This window comes from Brassica oleracea, chromosome C6 (genome assembly GCF_000695525.1).
Source record: "Brassica oleracea var. oleracea cultivar TO1000 chromosome C6, BOL, whole genome shotgun sequence".
Taxonomy (NCBI): domain Eukaryota; kingdom Viridiplantae; phylum Streptophyta; class Magnoliopsida; order Brassicales; family Brassicaceae; genus Brassica; species Brassica oleracea.
Window position 1 is genome coordinate 26001798 of NC_027753.1, and position 16842 is coordinate 26018639.

Consider the following 16842-nt stretch of genomic DNA (forward strand, 5'->3'; position numbering starts at 1 on the left):
AAAAAATTTGTTATCAGTAATTTAGATTTTTTTCTATAAAAGATATAAATGATCGAAAAAACTATATGAGTAGAAATCATCATTTAATAGACATTAATATTAAAGATATACTATGTATGTTAATATCATTTAAATTTAATTACATATCCTATCAAATTTTTTAAAAAATTGTTTGGATTAATAAAATTGATTTATACGTTCGCATTTATATGTTTGCACCAATTTAATTATATATTTAATAGTTACTGAACTTTAATTATTTAATATATATTAATTATTTTCATAATATGTAAAAATATTTAATACATAAAATAATTTATATATATAATGTTGATCTCGCGCAAGTCGCGGATTTTAACTTAGTCTTATAATAAAATCAAATACTTGATTTCAGCAAATAACATGTAAGCAAAGCTTCAAGGTATTTAATATGATTCTCAAGTGACGCACATTGAAAGCACTTGAGCGGTTTAGACCGGTGTCAGATCCCAATTGAAAATTAAAACCCGGTTAAAGAGGAGACGCGAAAGTTATAAAAAACGGTTCAAAGATAAAAGAGAAGCACACCGGCGAGTCTCCGGCGACCGAACAATCGTCCCTTTCCGCAAATTTCTAGGGTTTGCGAGTTTCTTCACTCTTTAGCTTCGTTCCGTCTCGTAGTGTAGAGAACAAAATTTCGTTTTGGATGTGTAAATGATTGTGTAAGCTCTAGATTTAGAGTGTGGGAGGGAGATCACAACGTTTGTTTCTTCTTTGCGTTTTAAAGATGACAAGCAATGGTGAAGGTACAGAGAAGTGTAATCAGGCAAATGGATTTGCGAAAGTTAATAGTTGTGGTGGTGGTGCTATGGCTAGTTCTGCTAATGCAAGTTCCAGAGGTAACAAGAAATTACAAGTGTACAAGCGGAGAAAGCTTGGAAGAAGATCGGTTTCTGGGAGAAAGTGTAAAGAAGATGAGAGAGTTTCTGTGGAAGCAGATGTTAGCCACGCAGGAAGCCAGGTTCTTTTCCATTAATATTCTATTATGATGATTTGCATCTGGTTATGATTGATTTGAAAACTGCTGGCGTGTGTGTAGTTGCTGCAACTTCCATGAATTGTTATGTGTTGCCTACATTTGGTTGTTTTATAAATGTAGGAATGCATATTAGGTTCTCTAGTGATGGTTGGTAGATTCTTCTTCAGTACTGAATGTTGGCCTCAGTTATGCATTATGTTGTTGATGATGAAGCTAAAGAATAAGGGCCATTTCTTCTTTATCTATATGTGGCTATTCAAGCGACAGATTTTGCGGTTATGTAACTATTTGTTCTTGTTTCTCAGACAACATGGGTGTTTGGTCTTGTGTGTGTGATAGCTAGTTTCAGGAAATGCGTTGTCAAATGTTAGATTCCCTTTAGTGCTGCCTGCTATGCTTGTAGAGAATCGGACAAGTTTAAACTGCATTGCGTATTGAATTATGGTGTCATTGTATCTGTGTGATCAGCTCATGTGGCCATGATTTACTTTCACAAACATGCTCCTAAAACATGTTTTAACACCTTCTTGTTTTTGATTTAGTGCTGTCATTAAATTTCTTTGCTCAGGAGTCTGTTGCTTCTGAATTAGATAATCAAAAGTTCAGCACAGGAACAGATGTTACTGGTGAACTCCCCGAGCTTCCAAATCCAAATAAACCAACAACTGACCCCATGTATGAGACCGTGACGGCCGGATGCCAGAATGTTCTGTCTCAAGTTTTAGCTTCAAAGGAGTTTGCATCTCTAAGTAAGTTGCTTTCCGAAATCAAGATTGAAGACCTTACCTGCAGAACTCTCATAGACACCAGGATGCAAGAGGGTGTTTATGAAGTCTCACCTGTGCTCTTTTCAACAGATCTCCAAGAGGTAATTATTGGAAACTCTGCATAGTCTGAAGATAACTTATGCATGCTAATCCTTACCGTTGTGAAATATATTTTATGATGCCATGGTTCGGACTTCGGAAGCTGAACTCAAACTTTTTCAGATGTAACTTTTTTTCTTTCTCAGAACTAAACCTAACTACTAATTTCAGGTCTGGCAAAAAATACAGGATGTTGGTAATGATATGGCTGTTCTTGGTAATAGCCTCTTAGAGCTTTCAAAGGTGTTTTCTACCGAACAGGTTAGGTTCATACATAAATGACCTTCTTCAAAGTGCTTGTTTAATAAAACTTTAATTTATTAGTTAATCTCCTAATATCTCTTTTTTTTTCCTCAAAATCTGGAAGTTGAAGAAGTTCTACACTCGGGAATCGAAGCCTAATCCTGATGAAGAGAACATCAGAAATGTCTGTGTTTATGACACTTGCAAGCTATGTGGAGAGAAGGCAGCAGTGACGGACTGTTTAGCTTGTGATCACTGTGAAGATATGTACCATGTCTCATGTGCACATCCAGGTGGGAAAGGGATGTCTACGGGCAGTTGGTACTGTATAAACTGCACAGTTAATGGAATCGGATCACCTCACGAGAATTGCGTAGTGTGTGAAAGAATGAAGACAGATAGCAGACGTGTTGATAAAAGTACAGAATGTAAAGAAGATTCGAACGAATCCGAAGAGAATTCAAGCTGCAACATCAACCATGGAGGTCACAAAGTAGAGGTGAAGAGAGATTCTGAACTCTGTAGGACCTGTGGAACAAAAGTGTTGGAGAATGGCAGGTTCATAACATGCGATCACCCTTTTTGCCCACACAAGTATTACCACATCAGGTGTTTGACTGCGAAGCTAGTAAAACTACACGGTGCTCGTTGGTATTGCTCGTCGTGCTTGTGTAGAAACTGTCTAACTGACAAGGATGATGATAAGATTGTAATGTGTGATGGGTGTGATGATGCGTATCACATCTATTGCATGAAACCTCCACTTGCATCGGTTCCAGATGGAGAATGGTTTTGCAAAACTTGTAAAGCTGCAATTCAGAAAGTCGGTAAAGTGAGAGAGGCTTATGAGAAGAAGATGGGGACTTTGCAGAAACAAAATGGGAATCTTAAGAGCAATGGAGGAATGGACATGCTTCTAAACGCAGCTGACACTTTGAAAGGATAAGGGGAGACTTTTCAATCCATTAAATGAAGGATGGTAATAGAAGCAACCAGGCAGTGTATATACAGCTTCTTGTCTCTAAAAAGATTTGTCCATCTTCCTAACTTTTAAGACTTTTAAATATTTGATTCGTCTCTAAAAATTTGTGTTCGTTTTGGTAATTTCCAGATGGAATCCTTAAATCAAAAGTGTCTTATGATGTGCTGAATCTGCAATCTTCTCAACTGTACAATGAGCTAGTTTTGCTTCATATTTTAAAAACTTTGATTACAATCTCTTCTGCTTAGAAGTCGAGGACATATCAAATGACGTGATCATATGCAGCGGAGAGAACACGTGTACACAAACCCGGTGGTTAAAGAAGCAACTGTGGTGGTTAAGGCAGAAAAGATGTGGGAAAGACTCCCGTGTGCGTTTGTGAGCTTCAAGTATCATGACGGGGCTGTGTCTTAAAGATAGATAAGGAACTTTTACAAGACGAAGTTGCCAAGGAATGCGTTTTTTTTCAGGAGGACTTCAAAAGTACTTATAATGGAAAGTTTCAGAAGATTCTTCTAAGACAAATGGCTTAAGTCGTTGCCTTGACGAAGAACAATCTTCCATTTGTTGTTTCTTATTACACTGTACAAGTTCTACTCAATGCCTAAAGTACAAGTCTCTGGTTCATTAGTTTGGCTCTATTTTCTTGTCGCCGACCACAAAACGTTTAGCGTCAGTGTCCTGTCCTGACGTCTGAAGCTGTTCTCTCTTCTTTATTAGTTGTTTTGCAGCTTGTAAATCCTCTTTCGCCTCTCTTGATTCCGCCTGTTGAATGGGTTAAATAACACGTCCTCAAGATCTCTCTGTGAGACGTAAAGAAAGTGAAAAACACTTTTTAACTTAAATCTCAATTTTTCTATGGAACTCACATTGATGGATAAGGCGGTTTCAAAACTCCAGATAGCACTGTCAGGCTCTCCAAAATTGAGCTGTGCTCTTCCAAGAGTAGTCCACGCCTAAACAAAAGGAGTTTAACCATACAAATAAGTGATCTGATTTCTTTAACCAAGCTTCCAACATCCATATAATCAAATCTTATACAGAATCAATAGAACAAGCAGAACAGATCCCCCACTAGTTACAAGTAGCTTTCTTTTACGTTTGTTTTCGTACTTATAAAAGAAACAATGTATGATATAGACTAGAGAGTCTTAAAGTACCTCAACCCACGATGGATCTAACTCAGTAGCTCCTGTGAAGAATGAAAATCATAGCAAACTCTTAAGTCTGTTACAAGGGTCTATATAAAAGGGATAGGAGGCATTACGTGTAGCAGCCATGAGTGCTTTCCATGGATCACCAATCTCAAGAAAGACTTGAGCTTTTTGTTCATGAATGACAGCGTTTTCAGGCACGATACTAAGAGCAGCTTCCCATTTCCCTAGAGCCTCCTCGTATCTTCCTTCCTTCATTAGCAAAAATTCACAATAGAGATAACGATATCAGCATGTTCTTGCTTGAGAACAAAACAAGTGATGTTAATCAAGAAGACATATCGAAACATACCTCAGCGAGCTTGTCTCCTTGTGCTCTAAACGAATCTGCGAGCTTCTTGGCTTCGAGATCGACTCTCCCATCATTTTCTCCGACCTCTAAATCATCTCCTAGGCACTGAGATTTGGTCTCTGGAGATTCCTTCTCGGAAGGAACATCGAGGATGTTCGGTAGAGCTACACGAGATCGTTTCTTAGGGTTCTTGTTCCACGTTAGCTTCATCTTCTTCACAACCTTTCTTCGCAAGGAGTATCGATCGATCAGACAGAACAGAACTCAATCTCAGATGTTCCGACAATATTTAGTTGGGCTTTTACATGATTTAGCGGGCCGGATATTAATTAGCCCAATCAAAAAACAATAACCGGATTGGTGATCGGGTTTACGGGCATGGATGATTTTACATTGGTTTTAACCGATTTAAGATTTTCAATTCAGATATTCTCAGTTCAGATATTCACATGTTAATTTTGCAGGATGTTTTTTATATCAAAAAATATATATTCTTATCTAAAGTTTTAGTGTAAAATATGTGTGTTTTCGTTTTTTGCTGGAACCCAAACATTGTAAATAGTAAGGGTAGGCAAAAAAACCAAACCGAACCGAGTCAAACCAAACCAACCGATTCAAACCGAACCAAAATCTATTTCAAAAATATTTGGTTGAGGATTTTCCCAACCCGAATGGTTCGGTTTTAAACCGAACCAAACCGAGAAACCGATGTGTTTTGTAATTATTTAAATTAAAAATATTAGTAATACCAATACTAAAATTCTAATACCAAACCACGTATATTCCATTTTTCATTCATTAACATATATTCTTCCAACCTGTAATTATCAAAATATTTGATTTTAAAAAATAGAAAAATCTGTATTTTTATATTCTTATATATGTAAACGTGAATGTTAAATCTAAACCTAAAACCTAAAGCAAATTTTATTAAAAACAAAAGTTCTTCTCCACAGCATCACATGGAACATAATTCATTGCATGTTTTTTAATAATGATATAAAAGACATTACTAATGATGCTGATTTTTTTTATTTTGTTAACTTTCATTTGTTTCAATTCTTATATACTTTTGTGACTTTTAAAAGGTTTTTGTTTTAATTTTATATTGAATTTAATTTACATAGTTTATGTTTACATCATTTATGTTTTAAAACAAAATTTTTCTTTAAAAAAATTAAACTAAGAAGAACCTAATTAAACTGATTCAAAAACAAACCGAATCGAACATAAACCGAATCCACCCCTATTACTCATGCCCAGAGGATATTGCTCAACATGAATCTCAGGAAAAGCACCACTCAGCCAGTAATTAAAAATTTACTACAAAAGAAATGACGTCACCTGAGAGATTCGAACTCTCGCGGGGAAACCCCATGGACTTAGCAGGCACACGCCTTAACCACTCGGCCAAAGCGACAACTTGATAGTGTGTTGATCAAGGGCTATATTTGTTAGAGCTGTTAAATATTTATTTATGTCATGGAATCCTTGCTATTTGTGTTAATTTTCTATACGTCTCTTAAAGAAACTAAAATATTTGTATTTTATTCACTTATGTAGAAATTTTATTTGTCTGTTTAGGATATGCCAATTGTCCAAGCTCATTCTTTGCTAAACAAGGTCAGATAATAACCATTTTTTTCTTTTTGAAGACTTGTCGAATTGAATGTAAAGATGAGCTACGTAAGTAATTAAAATTTTGAAAATGTACATGTAATATTATAAGTTCTAATCAAACAAGTTATATGAGATCAATAAAAAGTACGTAGGAAGGGAAAGGTAATATAAAGACATCTTTGTCTTGGCCGCTTATACTTAGGGGGATCATTGGATATTCAGTTGTGATAATCTTTAAGCCTTTGGCCATGATAATAATTAATTAAGTTTGGTGGACACTGGACAGCTTCGCGTGTTTGAATTGAGTTTAGCTTAACGACAAAGATCTTGCTCGTTTGACCTGTAAGTTATGCTAATTGCACCTCTTTGCACTACAAATTAAACACTAAAATTTGGAGTATACTTGCTTAGATATAATTATCATAGAAATAGAACCCTATACGCAACATCTTCCTTCTTCATTATTTGGCATGGTTACACGAGTCTTTTAATATGAAGCACTTGGTTTCATTATCATATGCATTAACAAATAATGAATTGTTTCAGGGCTTAGAATATTTGAGGCTTTTAAAGTTTTCGATGTGGTTAAACAGCTCTATTGCCATTACTTTCGTATCAACAAAAATATGTTAAACAGAACCTGCTTAAAAGAAGTTAGGGTTGTGTATAATAATATTAAGAAATTCACATATATAGTAGGGTTGTGTATAGACGATATTAATATTTACTTTTAAACGTAAGTGTTAGTGTTTTTAGTGGTGGTAGTCGACACTATATAGAGCAAGGCATATATATCTTGTTCAAAAAACTCTTTGATACTTATACATTAGAGAAAAATAATAATTGAGTTACCAATCTTCTTGAATTCTTATATAAATGCATCAATTAGGATGAAAATGCAATAATCAAATTCTATTAGACCTCATAAAATAAACGAAAAGCCTAATTCCTCTCATCATTCTTGTATTTTCATTTGTAATGTTTTCTTAGGTCACATCAATCATCATCTAATGATTTGTTTACCAGGATGATGTTGCGATACAAAAGTTTATTTTCTGATTTCTTATGCAGTTATGCTCAACAAAACAAAAATCATACTCCCTCTGTTCCTTATTATTGTATATTCTAGGATTTTCACAGTTTGTAAGAAAGTTGTTGAAATTTCTATTTTAACCTTTTGTCATTACTATTAAAAAAATATCGTAATAAAAAAATCTAAGTTAAAATAAAAAGTGATCGATTAACTTTTTCATTATTTTGCTTCATTGTGTTCCGTTCCCCATATTTAAGATCCCCATATTCCATATTTATTGTGGTCAACATTCCAATGATGAAACTTTACATTTTTTGACTTACTAATTCGCGTACATAATGCGAACTTCTTTAAAAAAAAATTTGGAGCCAAAATTTTTAAACAACTCAAAATTTGGTTTTAGTACCAAAAGTTAAGTGACTATATATGTTTGAAGCATACGATGGATTGTAACTATGCATATTTGAGTAGCAGCTTTTCCTCACAATATTATGAGTTGTGAGGGAGACAGAGAGTTTGTTTTTGATTTAAACAATACACCGCCGAATTCCTTTGAAGCTGATTCAGACAATCCAAATCATGACGATGTTGAAGTTTCTTCTACAATTGTAACAGGTTATTTTACTTCTATAAATTACTCTGAAAAGTTGGTGCAAGTATCAGTATGTGCCATAAATTACTTTCCAAAGTTTATCCATCGTTAGTTTCTAATATTAGTTGCCTATTGTATTATTATCAATTGTAACATGTTTGAGCCTAAATACTCGTAGCGTGGAACAGAAATTATTTTTTGTTTGATGACCACTTTTACTAAGCCTAAATATTCGTAGCGTGGAGTATTTTATGTGTCTATTATTTGTTTGACTCTCCATAGTGGCTTGCTATATTATTTGTTCTTTTCGTATACTAATGACACGTGATTAACATTGCAGAAGATCAGGAAACATCACAAAATCAACAAGAAACCATCACCAAAAGAAAAGAAATGACAGATGAAGAAAGAGTTGAAGTTTACCATGCTTTGCTGGAAAGAAGTAACAATGGAAAGCTATTGAAAAACAGCACGAGAGAGGTTTCGGGTCTATTAGATGTGCCATTACAAACAGTGCAAAATATATGGAAGAGGGCAAAGAATACTGGTTACGGTGAGGTTGTTGATGTGTCCCACAGGAGGAAAGGAAAATGCGGTCGCAAAAAGAAGCAGATTGACTGGCTTAAAGTTGTAGATATTCCGTTACATCGTCGAACAACAATAAGATCATTAGCGGCAGCTTTGGGCATGAGTCCAACAGTCGTGTTTCGAAGTCTAAAAGAAGGCCAACTGAGACGTCATTCTAATGCCATCAAGCCACTAATAAAAGAAGATAACAAAAAAACTCGGGTAAAATTCTGCTTATCTATGCTTAATAAAAATGCATTGCCTCATCAACCAAAGTTCGTCGATATGTACAATGTTGTACATATCGACGAAAAATGGTTTTACATGACTAAAAAGACGCAGACATATTATTTACTTCCCTCCGAAGAGGATCCGTTACGCACATGCCAGAGCAAAAATTATATTAGTAAGGTGATGTTTTTGGCTGCTATGGCTCGTCCGAGATATGACGGAGAAGGGAATGAGACATTCTCGGGGAAAATAGGAATATTTCCCTTTGTTACTTTGCAAAAAGCTCAAAGACGAAGCTGCAATAGAGAAGCAGGAACCATGGAATTAAAGCCGATGGTATCGATCAAAAGAGAGGATATAAAACATTTCTTGATTGAAAAAGTTCTTCCGAGAATATACGAGAGGTGGCCAGCTGAAGATTTTGGAAAAACAATCTTTATTCAGCAAGATAACGCCAAGACACATGTTACTGTCAATGACGAGGAATTTCAAGTAGCTGCTTTACAACATGGATTGGATATCCAGTTGATGTGCCAACCTCCAAACTCACCAGATTTGAATATTTTTGATCTTGGGTATTTTCGAGCCATTCAAGCGTTGCAACATCATGTTTGTCCCAAGACAGTAGAAGATCTTGTCACTGCGGTAGAAGAGGCATACGATGAATATCCTCCAAATCTAGTCAATCGGGTTTTTTTAACTCTCCAGTCATGTATGATAGAGATCATGAAGATTGGAGGTGGAAACAATTACAAAATTCCACATCTGAAGAAAGACACATTGGAAAGAGAAGGACTTCTACCTGTTCAAATGGATTGCGATCCCAATTTAGTAGAAGAGGCGATGAATTATGTGGCATGTTAGATTATTTGTACGTGTTGTTCTTTTAAACTTGTTTGTTTGATATTATTTCAATTAATTAAAATAATGTCGGTACTTTTCTTTCTACTGCACGAAATGTTGCGAGTATAATCGACTTGAACAACACGTACAAAGAATCAGATCTTTACAAATTGGCCATCTAAGAATAATTAATAAAAATAACTTAAACAACACATGCAAAATAATCAATTCAACACTCGGCTTAAACACATCAATTATTAAAATATCATAGTAGACCATAAACATAAACAACACATACGAAAGTTCAGATCTTAAAATATTTTGGAAGTAAAATTTTAAGCATATCTTTGATCACTTGTTGGAATTCTGGAGGAAGATCTGGATCATCATTGGGAAGCTTGTTCAAGTCAACTTCATTGCAATTACCTATTCGAACTTCCTGATCAAATTCCATTGTATCTATTTCTTTCATCGTCTGTGGAAGCTTGTTCAAGTCAAAATCATGACATACCTTGAAATGATTTACGTGACTTTGTTGAGAAATTTCCACGTTATCTGCTTCTTCTTCTTCAGTCATCACAGGAATCTCGTTTAAGTCAAACTCATGCTTGACACTGGAATTACTTACGTGAAGTGGTTGATCACCTTCATTCATATTCATTTTTTCTTTCACCATCTTTTCCAAAAAAACTCATGAACTTTATAAAGGAAAAAGAGCTTTTTATGAGATAACTAGAATGAGATAATTTTATAGAATACGATTAGAACTTTTACATAGATATAATAATCAGTAGTCTATTTGACTTCACTTTAAACGAAGCATTACAGTGTTGAATAAGATTCTTTTCCGTGTACAATTTTAGTAGTTGTGTTTATTTTATCGTAAACAAAAATAATAATAAGCGAGGACAAAACAGACATACTCAGACCAAATATGCATAGAAAATCGAGAATATATATCTTTTTAAAACAAATTTTTTTTCCAAAACATACAATAATAAGGAACGGAGGGAGTACATTATAAGAGCGTCATCTTGAGGACATTTTAAATAAACACTGTGCTCGTGGTTGGAACCTCCGTTGACCGCGGATCCCAATGGCAATGGCCTTTTCATACGGGTTAAAGGCATTAATTTTAGTTTAATTAACAATTAAGTTTAGTTTAGTTATTATACGATGATATTGATAAATAGGTTAACTTAATATTCACCTCATGTGACGGGTGTTGATTGATGTTTTCGTCGAGGAGACTCACGCAAATAGTGCAATACTTAATTGCTTTAACATATACTCAATGAAATTAAAAAGTTGTCACGCCATGGCTGAATTTGCGTATGAAAAAGTTAACTGTTCGAACATAAAATAAAACAAACACATCGTTCAAGAGATATTAAAAGTAAATGAAGAAGATATTAAATCTCAAATCGTTAGATTTGCATAAGAGTTGGTGCATGTACGTGTTAATTTAATGGTTACGTACGTCATTAACTATGACTAATGCCAAAAGGTCAAATTAGAGTATATCAATATAGTAATGCTTAATTTACCTGCAAATTGGTTTTGGAAAATGATATTTTCTTGCTTACCTTGTGTGATTAGCTTTTTTGTATCTTTTAACCATTTTTAACAGAGATAAAATGATTTTTAAACCAAAAGTGTAAGCTTTGATTTATATTTGTAATTCTCGTTGACTAGACACAAAATTCATTTGTCAGAGTTGGTTAATTCGATATATAACTGGGGAAATTTTGTGAATTAAATTCAGTGTGTGGTGAATTATTTAATACCAAGTTGACAAGATTCCATATCTGCCAACTAACAAACCATATGATAAGTGATAACACAGTCTAAGTAATCTCGTGTATATTAAAAAGAAGCATTGTCATTAGAATTTAATGATTTCACACTACATTGGACACGTGGTATACTCACATCGATTTCAATTTGAGTATGCTGACGTACCAGTCTCACAATCATTTAACAATTAATGCATTTACACACTAATTTTTTTAACTTCACCCAAGATAATTTAATGTGTTCACACTAAATTTTTTAATCAGTTCATTTTTAATTCATGCATTTTTAACATTTGTATTAGTGAACTGAATTTTTCTCAGTACAACTAATGAATAATATCATTTTGAAAGAAAGAAATTACAAGATCATTAAGATTCGCATCAACTAAAATGCTAGAATGATAATGTTTTTAGAAATTGAAAGTTTCATATCTTGCCGAACTTAGCCATGGTTGAGGTTTCTGTATACGAAGACAATAAATAATTGTGATAGGTTATGAATTAAGGATATTGATGTAAAAAACACCACATACAAAGTCAGATCTTTAGTTTAGCCAAATATTGTTTTTTTTTACGGAGTTTTCATATCTGACCAAGAATTAGAAACATAATCAGATTGCTAGAAAAAACAGAAATAAAAAAGCTTTAAAAGAACAAAGTTCATGAAATCGATTGAAAAACAAAATTCAAGTGCCGACTTAAGAGATCACAATATTTTTCACGCAACTCTGACACTTTTCACTCGATTTTATCGTGTTTTTATTATATTTACCAAAAATATTTGAGAAGAAAATGCACTTTATTGGTTATAGACTAAGTCATGTTTGCAACATGCCCAACAATATTGACACGACACCCAACCATTTTTATTGTTATTCGTACAGTATGGTCCAATAATTATGCATGTTAGATAAATCCAGAATATTTGTTTTACATTAATTTTATTTTTCTAAAGTAAGTTTGGATAAAAATATAAGGATTCGAAGAACCGAACCGAAGTAGATTTGCAAGTAATACTAAACAAAAACTAAAACTGATTAAATAGCACTCAGATGGATTTAAAAGTTTAATATCCAGATAACCAGATCTGAATCAGATCCAAACTAAAATATTTTGGATACCAAAAATATCCAAATCACAATAATATACTTAAATATGTTCATTATTTTAAATTTTATATCTATTAGTTATTCAAAAATATGATAATATCTTTAAAAAAAATCAAGATTGTCACAAGTAAATATCTAAAAATAACATAAAATGTTCAAAATACTGAATATATTTATTTGTTCTCAATCCAAATATTTAAATTGAACTAATTTTTATGTAAATTTAAATATTTAGTCTTACATTATTCAAATTTTTATGTTTTATATTATTTTAATTTTTGGATTTTGAGGATTTAAGTATATTTGGATTTTCGTTAAAAAATATATATAATTAAGATGAGTATTCGAACTTGAATCTGAACCAAACCCACAATAATTTCAACCAAATCTAAACCAAAATATGTAAATTTTCGATACGATCTAAATTTCTAACTCTAAAAATCTGAAACCCAAATATATCAACTGAATCCAATCGAAGCATATAGATCTGTAAATAGATTTGTATGTATAGCCACTTCAGCCGTGCTCGTCCTTTCTCGAAAGTATCTTTTTTCTGGGGACATGGTTAACCAAAAATTATTATGTTTGCGATTCTTCATCCACCAATGCAGAAAATGCTCAAGTTTTCCATTCTTATACGAGGCCGGAAAGTTTATTAGCAAGAGGCGTTCTAAGAAGACATATTTGAAAATAAACTTCATCGATATCATCGATCTCATAAGTATCATACCAAATCCCGTCAATCGAATCACTTTTTCGAGAAATACGAGAACCTCCTATTTTTTATGAAGAAAATGAATCTTTTTATCGAAGGATCAGAAAAAATTGGATCCGGATCTCCTCTGAGAATTTTTTTTAATCCGAACGGATATTTGAATAAACATTCGTAGAAAAAGCTATATGAATCAATTAGTACAACATATAATAAATAATCTAATAAATTATTCATGTCCCGCACGGCGCAGATTATATCTAGTTATTTAGTATAAACTTCACATTCTAACTATATCCTGCCTATATATACCTTGACCATATAAATAGTTTGACTCTCTAAAAAGTAAAAGCACACAAAAGTGCATGTTTTTGCTTAATAGAAAAGGTAGTTTTCGTCTAATACTAATCACACTAGGTTAAGACCCGCGCCTTGCGCAGAATAAACATTATATATATAAATTATTTTATGTATTAAATATTTTTACATATTATGAAATAATTAATATATATTAAATAATTAAAGTTTAGTAACTATTAAATATATAATTAAATTGGTGTGAACATATAAATCAATTTTATTAATCCAAATTTTTTTTTTTTATATTTGATAGGATATGTAATTAAATTTAAATGATACTAACATAGATAATATATTTTAGTATATTTTTAATACTGATGTCTATTAAATGATGATTTCTACTCATATAGTTTTTTTGATCATTTATATCTTTTATAGAAAAAAAAAATTAGTGATAACAAAATTTTCATTGTGGGATTAATAGTTTTAGTAATTTATAATTTAAAATAAGTTGTCAATGATCGTTCAAAAATTTTATCAAAAAAGTTGTTCAAAGTAAATTTTGAAACTAAAATATTGTATTTTATATGGTTTATAGTTTAATTTAAAACAATATATATATTAATCTTAATAATTAATTAAATTAGACTTTTTACTTATATAATTTTTGTAATCATTTGTATTTTGTCATAACAAAATTTTTAAACTATGGATCATAAAATTTGAATTTGAGACTTTTAACAGTTTTAGTAATTTATAGCCGTTTATAAAAATTCAAAATATAACATATACATAAAAATCTAAATTTTTTATTATATGGTTATTGTGGTTGTTTAATTTACTTAATAGTTTAAAATTAAACAAATATGATAGAAGATACACTATTTTTTTATCAAATCTTTATTATTCAAGATCATTAATTGCCATATACTCCCTCTGTTTTTAAAAGATGTATATTCTAGATTTTTCACATATATTAAGAAAACTCATTAAATATGCATTGTTTTTTGTGAACAACAATTTTTCATAATTTTTAGCCAATAGAAATTCAATAAACACCATTAATTTTTTTAAAACTTACAATTTTTCATAAAATTATAAATTGAAAAGGTAAAAATATATCTTTTTGAAACAAATTTTTTTTCCAGAACATACATCTTTTAGGAACGAAGGGAGTATACTTTAGCCAAATTAGGCAATTCCGTAAATTTTATTTAAGGAAATAATAAAGGACATTAATGATGAATTTATTGTTAGTTTAATAAAAAGTTTATTATATAATTAGATGGACCAACATATTTCTCTAATGATTCTAAGAATCATCCTAGTGATGACATGTGGCTACAAAAGAAGTTGTAATGCTTCTCAAATAATATATAGGGGATTTGCGTATTAGATATTGCGTGATTTGTTTTAGCTTTCGTTTTTGAAAATCCGAGTATAACCCTATATAAAATAATACTGTATGATAAAATCATATTTAATCGAGTATATTAATCTGCGAAAATTGGGCTAAAATGAACAGTTTTAAAAGATGTATTACATTAGAAAAAAAAAGAAAACTAAGGAAAAAGGGGGCCAAAATTGGAAGACTCAAAAGGTTCAGGCATCGAAGTGCCAGTTTCGTCGCTGTGGTAATAAAAACATGAGTTATTAAAATACCAAGGTGAACTAGGAGGATACTCCGGGTCAACGTACACGAACTCGCTCCACATCTCATCGTAACTCGTCTCAAGACTCGGTAACTCCACTATCTCGGTCAGTTCTTCCGCCGGCGTCGATGACGCTGCTTCTTCACTTGACGGTGACAACAATGAAGACATCGTAGACGTCGAGTAGCTACTCGCTGAAGACAAGTGCATCTCCGAGACGACGACGGTGGTGGGATCCATGGCGGCGGCTACGGCGGCTGCGGCTTGGACGTCACGGGGAGAGGAGGAAGCTGGACGGGGAAGGTAAGTGGCGAGCTCCGGGAAGTTGAGGACAGCGGAGGTTCCTTTGATGGTGAGAGCAGCCGCGTCGTGTGCACGCGCTGCCATCTCCGCCGTGGAGAAAGTGCCGAGCCAGATACGGCTCTTCTTGCGTGGCTCACGGATCTCGGAGACCCATTTGCCCCACGTACGCATCCTGACGCCTCGATAACCCGGGTCGGGTCTAACCCGTTTCTTGTTGTTAGTTCGGTGGGATTCTTCTTGATCTTGGTGATGGTGGTTCTCTTCCTCCACCTGAGACGGTTGTTTGATGGATGACGAGGTCATTGACACGTGGGTTTGTGTCTCAGTGAGTGTGACGAGAGAACGTACGTACCTAGGGTTTATATAAAGGCGAGAGAGTTGAGGTTAGTTGGAAAAGGACACTGAATCGCTTGGATATGATATGACAGTTGTGTTCACATTACGTGTAAATGGATAAATACCGAGAGCATAGGAAAATATAAGAAATTGTTTTTAAATTTATAACTAAAAAACCTTTTTAGTTATAAGTTAAAAAACAATTTCTTATATTTTGCTAAGAACTCCGTCTTAAGAAACTATGGATAATGATGCTTAACATTATATATTTTTTCGTGATAACCTATGCACATGGTCCATGTGTAAACTTGATTATATATAATATGCTATAAACACCCATCTGGAATTGATTAAGTACTTTATACAATAGAGAAGGGAGAACTGTAAGAATAAAATTAAAATCACAACTATATGTAAACTAGTAACTTTTTTTTTTGTCACAGTATCAAATGTTGATAAACAATAATAATCTATGTGTAGAGAGACCCATGTAAACAACAAAATATGTTACTAATCCTTTCGTGATGTTGATATACATATATATAATATAATACAGTAGCTAAAATGTTTTCTGATTGAAATAAATACTTACTTAAATTTTGAAATAATGTATACTAATTACCAAAATGGTGACCAGAACTAGATATATAACATATTTTTATTTTGTCTGGTATCGCAAAAAAAACGAATGATACAGTAACACAGTACTAGTAGAAATGAATGTCTTTAGGTGAATCGAGAACTATAGCTTTCATATTATATACTATGGTGCATGCAGTACTACACATATATAGCATAATTAATAATGTTTGCTCTTTTTACATTCGTCATTGATGCTTGGCTGCTTTTACGGTTGCACCTTTTCTATCATCCGATGCTCTCTCTTTCTGATGTATGCTAAAGATTTAAACTTTAAACTTGATAAAAAAAATGCAGATGAACATATCACAGAGTATGGTTTACTGTCAGAGTGGACAAACATGGAAACTTACTAGAAGGAAGGGAAGAGGAAGAGAGATATAATTAAGGAGACCCACAAGGAGTGAAGGCTCTTTGCCCCATCTCAGCATGTCATTTCTGACAACTTTCAACACCCCTTCCCACGTGCCTTTTATTATAATCTCCCTAATTTA

The 16842-nt window shown here is 33.0% G+C and overlaps 4 protein-coding genes and 1 non-coding gene across 8 annotated transcripts; 2 read left to right on the top strand and 3 right to left on the bottom strand.

Moving 5' to 3' along the window:
* Positions 1–529: 529 nt before the first annotated feature.
* On the top strand, positions 530–3526 carry LOC106301058. 3 transcript variants are annotated; one of them, XM_013737365.1, is made up of 5 exons: positions 530–617; positions 767–1000; positions 1587–1886; positions 2056–2145; positions 2252–3526. In XM_013737365.1, exons 2-5 carry the CDS (start codon positions 767–769, stop codon positions 3071–3073), a joined length of 1446 nt encoding a protein of 481 aa, XP_013592819.1. In that variant the 5' UTR covers positions 530–617; the 3' UTR covers positions 3074–3526. The 3 variants fall into 3 exon arrangements, 2 of the variants coding, with proteins under 2 accessions (XP_013592819.1, XP_013592818.1); XR_001262150.1 differs by having other exon boundaries at positions 544–1000; positions 2252–3128; positions 3239–3526; XM_013737364.1 differs by having other exon boundaries at positions 544–1000.
* A 27-nt stretch (positions 3527–3553) lies between these two features.
* On the bottom strand, positions 3554–4883 carry LOC106301059 (tetratricopeptide repeat protein 33). Of its 2 annotated transcripts, none has more exons than XM_013737366.1 (5): positions 4616–4883; positions 4377–4515; positions 4270–4301; positions 3979–4065; positions 3554–3874 (listed from the first exon to the last, which is right to left on the bottom strand). In XM_013737366.1, the coding sequence occupies exons 1-5, from the start codon at positions 4823–4825 to the stop codon at positions 3737–3739; spliced, it is 606 nt and encodes a 201-aa protein (XP_013592820.1). In that variant the 5' UTR covers positions 4826–4883; the 3' UTR covers positions 3554–3736. The 2 variants fall into 2 exon arrangements, with proteins under 2 accessions (XP_013592820.1, XP_013592821.1); XM_013737367.1 differs by having other exon boundaries at positions 3554–3912.
* Positions 4884–5953: 1070 nt separating this feature from the next.
* On the bottom strand, positions 5954–6035 carry TRNAS-GCU. Its single transcript has one exon. It is a non-coding gene; the product is annotated as a tRNA-Ser (tRNA).
* Positions 6036–8253: 2218 nt separating this feature from the next.
* LOC106297845 lies at positions 8254–9522 on the top strand. Its single transcript, XM_013734000.1, has one exon. The coding sequence runs from the start codon at positions 8254–8256 to the stop codon at positions 9520–9522; it is 1269 nt and encodes a 422-aa protein (XP_013589454.1).
* A 5458-nt stretch (positions 9523–14980) lies between these two features.
* LOC106299444 (ethylene-responsive transcription factor ERF037-like) lies at positions 14981–15767 on the bottom strand. The gene has a single exon (XM_013735541.1). The coding sequence runs from the start codon at positions 15674–15676 to the stop codon at positions 14981–14983; it is 696 nt and encodes a 231-aa protein (XP_013590995.1). The 5' UTR covers positions 15677–15767.
* Between the last annotated feature and the right edge of the window lie 1075 nt (positions 15768–16842).